Genomic DNA, 4,765 nt, shown 5'->3' on the forward strand with positions numbered 1-4,765 from the left:
CGAGCTGCTGGCGGGGGGTCGGCCCGCGCCTTCCCCTCTGCTGCGGGGCGCGAATCGCGACATGCGCCAGTCGGCAACTGCGGCGGGGAAAGGCGTTTTGGCCCCGCACCCCTAGGTGACGGAGGAGCAGGTGCTGACACGCGGCTGATGTGTTTCGCTTGGAAATGAAGGGCCGCGGCCATTCCCGGCTCGGACGGAACCCGGGCCGGCCCCGCTCCCCGCCGGCCGCCTCTCCGCGGAGCTCGGTGCAGCCCGGCAAGGCCGCGCAGAGGCCGGGCCAGCGATGCGCCCCCGCCCGCCCCGCGGGTCTATTTCCAGGGCGGAACCTGTGAATAAAGCGAGAAGCGTTTCTTATTGTGCTCGCATTAATTCCACCCCCCCGCCCTCCCCGGAGCTAATTAAATCCCTTGCTGGGAGCCGGGGAATTCGTGCGGCTCTGCCGGTGCCGCAGCCGGGGCGTGGAGCAGCCCCGCGCCGGTCGCTGCCACGCACACAGCCCAGGGCGTCGTTTCACCGGTTTATTTCACGTTAAAGTTTAGATACAATCGAAATCCTCGTACGCACTTTTAATAAAAGTAGTAATCTCTTTGAGTACTGCAAAATTATAGCATTTACATCTTTAAAAGACTGTAAACAAAATAATACTAGCAAATAAATAATACTAGCATCGAAGTATACATTGTCAGGTATTTTTAGACGGCCGTATAAAATGCGATCTGGTCTATAGAATATAATACAGATAAATGCTATAAATAAGTGGATGTAAGAGTCGGCGGGAAACTTCCTAGCGACGGGTGCGCTTGGGCTGCCGGCACCGACCGCCGGGCTTGCGGGACCGCGCCGAGCCGCGGGGCCCCGCGCAGGGCGCTGCATGGGGGGCTGCGGGCGGGGGCTGCATGGGGGGCTGCATGGGGGGCTGCGGGCGGGGGCTGCATGGGGGGCCGCGCCCACACCCGCAGGGCCTCCCCCGCCCCGATCCAGCCCCAGCGCCGTAGTCCCGGGACTGCGCTGAGCCTCCTCCCCCCGCCTGCCTGCATTGAGAAACCTTATTTCTGGTTAAGAAAAATAAAAGTCCCATTTAAACTTTATTGAATTAAAGCAAAAATTAATTTTCGATATTCACACATATATTACAGAGTAATAGTAAAAGTTCAATATACTTCCTGGCGTTTAGTTGGGCCACATTGTACAAGAGCAAAACAAGCATCAAAACATTTAGCAGCCTTAAATTTCACAATCACTCAGAATTACATAGAAATATTGAAATACTCTAGTCAGCCTTGGCTGTGAATAGTTCTTCATGTAGAAATTTTTCCTTTTGCCAGCCAGTACACAGCAAGAATTGCGTTTTTTCCTTCCATCATGGCATCCATGTATTCAAAAAATACTTTGTTTTTTTTTGTTTTTTTTTTTTTTTTTTAAGTTAAACTCAGAGAAAGAGTCAAGATTAACATGGTTTAAAAACAAAACTACAAAATATGCTGTAAAGGACAATGAAAATATCTAAAGTCTACTTGTGTGAGTCAAAAACCATGGGGGAACGATGGCAGATTACACCAGTGACACAGAGATGGGAACTAATTTTGTAGAAGAAAGAGAAGAATATAAATGGGGGCTTGATCAATTATAGTGTTTCCCACCTGTTGGCTGCAACACAACAAAAAAGTAGTAATTCTTCATAGCAGATGTACACAAACCTAAGCAGGATTTAGCTTCTTTAATATTTGAATGTAAAAAGTCTGCTGTCCACAACTCTTTAAACCCAGCTACGACTTGGGAATTCCTAAGAGATCTCTCCCTTTTCTTGGATGAGAAGTGATTTAAAGTGGGAACACTAGAAATCCAGAGAATGTCGAATACTTCCAGCCTCCCATCAAGTTTCCTCTCTCCAGTTTTAGATAAGCTCTGTCTCCTTTCTCCATCTGAATCAGGACTCCATTGCTAGCAGCTTCTCGGGTCACATCTTGGTCCCCTGCAAAGGCAGAAATCACTGGCCACCCATTTAGCATCAAACTCACCTAAAGAGCAAGATAAAACAAAGCCCTCTGTCAATTAAAGTCAGACAACGACACCACCGGGGCTCGCCTAGCAGGCAAAATGCTTAGTTAAAAAAGGGCCTCTTTTGACAGCTGAAACTCCAGCCCCATAAAAATGAAATATCAATCTGAACCCAGCTAAGGTATGTACTCTAAAGGAAGAAGCCTTTCACTGCTGTTTTAGACCGACAACCACATCAAAACACCCAGTGCATATAAAACAGGACATTGATCCTATTTTGAAGAATTTCAATAGGGTGCCTGTGTTTTCAGGCTATGAAAAGAGGTCTGCTCATACTTATTGAAAGATGGCTTTATGCGAAACCTCAGAGACAGCGAGGAGCAGAGCCACAGCCGACGGAGTCAGCGCGTTTGAAGTGTATTCAAGAGGTAGTTTTCCTTTGTTAGGCAGCAAAGACAATATGCCACAACACAGTCAATAAGCTCTGCTCAGCTCGCATTAATGATCCCGGGACTGCATACCCCACATTAATAATACACTACCTGTCCAATCTAGATGTGTGAAGCCGCTTACACCAGAACTGTGCTATATAGCTGTACATGCACCTTTGCAATGCGCATTGCTACACAGACAGATTTCCTGTCTAGGTTATGCTACCTGGCTTCAGGATGGTAATTTATTATCCCTACCTAGAGGTGCATATACATTGAACCACATACAAAAGGTGCGTATAGGGTGGCAGCATACACACGGAGCTATATTCCTTGTCGTATCCATGCCATAGGCACCTCCCTGCACCCCAAATCCCCATGAAACCTTCTGCCACCCGAGAGCAGGTGAGGAGCCCGCCGAGGGCCGTGGTTCCCACGGGCTCTCTGCAGGGATGCTTCTCCCCGTGCTCCGCAGCTCGGGGCAGCCCGGGGACCTGGGCGGGCTGGGACGGGACGGCAGGCGGCCGTCGGGGTATCACCTCCCGTCCCGGGACAGCTCATGCAGACAGAGGCCGGGCAGAGGCCTGGCGGAGCTGTGCGGCCCTTTGGGCACCGTCCCCTTGGGCAGGGAAGCGCCGGGAGGTCTGCGCTCCCGGCGGCGGCTCAGCGGCATGTCCCTGCCCCGCCGCCCGCACGGCCCCCGTCCCCGCCGGCCGGCGGACCCGGTCCGCTTCCCCCCGCGGTGCCCGCGGAGCGAGGCGACGGCGCTTGGGGCTGACCTGGATGGTTTGCCTGTTGTACACTTTCACCACGTGAAAATTAAAACTGTAAATCCCTTTCCTGGGCGAGATAAAAGTGCTCCGCTCCGAGTCGAAGTTGCTGCCGATATTCACTAGTACCTGGAAGGAAAGGGCACCATCAGCACCTCCGCGGGGCCGCCGCCGCCGCCCAGTCCCGCTGCCCCGCGGCCGCCCCCGACCCCCCGCGCCCCCCCCCCCTTCCCGCGGGCACGGCCCCGCGGGGCGGCGCGTCCCCGGCCCGGCCCCGCCACCTTCCCCGGGAACTTCTCTCCTCCCGCGGCGGCGCGTCCGGAGCCCCGCCGCCCCACCGCGCCCGCCCTACCTGGTCGAAGTAGATGATCATGGTGCGGTTGCTCATCTCGGAGGGCTCGTGGTTGGTGCTGCGGATGGCAGAGAAGGCGACCTTGGCGCTGCCGGAGCGCACGGAGATGCCGAGCGCCGTGCCGGTGGGGTCGGAGGTGGGGTTGGAGTCGCACACCACGAGGCACTTCCCCTCCAGCACGATGGGCTCCGTCTCGTTCTGCCCGCACGCCAGCCACGTCGCGCCCAGCAGCAGCCCCAGCCCCAGCCCCAGCCCCGGGCCCCGCATGGCGCCGCGCTCCCTTCCCTTCGCTCCGCGCCGCGCCGGACGGACGGCACGTCCGGGCTCGGCTCCGCTCCGCTCGCTCCCTGCCCTGCCCCGCCGCGCTCTCAGAGCGGGGCCGAGAGCGCCCCGCCGGGTGGGAAGCGGCCGCGAGGAGGCACGGGAGTGCCGGCACACATAGCGCGGGGCGGTGCGGGTGGGGTGGCGCGGGGCGCTGCGGGGCGCTGCGGGGCGGTGCGGAGCGGTGCGGAGCCGAGCGGTGCGGAGCGGTGCGGAGCCGCCCGCCGCGCCGCGCGGGGCTGAGGGAGGCGGCTGGAGGCGGCGGCGCTGCCGGGGCTGCCGGCGAGCACAAAGACGGCGCGGGGCGCGGCCCCGCCTCCCCACCGGCCCCGCGCTGGCGTCAGCGCCCCGCGCCCGCCCCCGCCGCGCCCGGCCCAACCGGCGCCCGCCGCGCGCTGCCGCCGCCAATGGCCGCGCAGTCCGTCTCCTGCCACCTGACGCCGCGGCTTTTGTTAGGCGGCGCGGGCGCGGGCGCGGGAGCAGGTGCCGAGCAGCCGCCTGCACCGCACCGCACCGCACCGCGCCGCGCAGGTAGGAGCGCCGGGGCGAGGGGCTGGGGCGGGGGGCGGGAGAGCCCCCGCGGAGCGGAGGGGCACGCGGCGGCTCGGCGAGGACCGGGGCGTCGGGCAAAGCCTGGCCGAGGGCCCGGGGCGGGGGTGCGGAACGGCGCCGCGGGTCTCCGCTTTGCTCCTGAGCGAGGAAGGCTGGAAGGAAACGGGATGCTGCGCGGTGGGGCAAAGGCCTGCCGCCGTCACCGAGCAGAAACAGCATCACCGGGTGTGCTCTGAGCCGCGGACGGATCCGCCCCCCCCCCCCCCCCCGCTCCCTCCCTACCGGAGAACGCACCGACGGATGGGATGCAAAGGGTCCCTCTTCCCGGGGTGTCCGATCGC

General features: G+C 59.7%; 1 protein-coding gene across 1 annotated transcript; it reads right to left on the reverse strand.

Moving 5' to 3' along the window:
- Positions 1-905: 905 nt before the first annotated feature.
- Positions 906-4,183, reverse strand: CBLN1 (cerebellin 1 precursor). The gene is made up of 3 exons (XM_075765369.1): positions 3,552-4,183; positions 3,209-3,328; positions 906-2,018 (listed from the first exon to the last, which is right to left on the reverse strand). Exons 1-3 carry the CDS (start codon positions 3,816-3,818, stop codon positions 1,821-1,823), a joined length of 585 nt encoding a protein of 194 aa, XP_075621484.1. The 5' UTR covers positions 3,819-4,183; the 3' UTR covers positions 906-1,820.
- Between the last annotated feature and the right edge of the window lie 582 nt (positions 4,184-4,765).

The sequence above is a fragment of the Balearica regulorum genome, chromosome 13 (assembly GCF_011004875.1).
Source record: "Balearica regulorum gibbericeps isolate bBalReg1 chromosome 13, bBalReg1.pri, whole genome shotgun sequence".
Lineage (NCBI taxonomy): Eukaryota > Metazoa > Chordata > Aves > Gruiformes > Gruidae > Balearica > Balearica regulorum.

What these genes read in the sequence shown, in the direction of transcription:
- CBLN1 (XM_075765369.1), bottom strand. Translation starts at nt 3,818, where the DNA reads ATGCGGGGCCCGGGGCTGGGGCTGGGGCTGGGGCTGCTGCTGGGCGCG. An exon ending in TGATCATCTACTTCGACCAG is followed by an intron (nt 3,329 to 3,551) that starts GTAGGGCGGGCG and finishes CTTTCCTTCCAG; the next exon opens with GTACTAGTGAATATCGGCAG. An exon ending in ACAACAGGCAAACCATCCAG is followed by an intron (nt 2,019 to 3,208) that starts GTCAGCCCCAAG and finishes CTTGCTCTTTAG; the next exon opens with GTGAGTTTGATGCTAAATGG.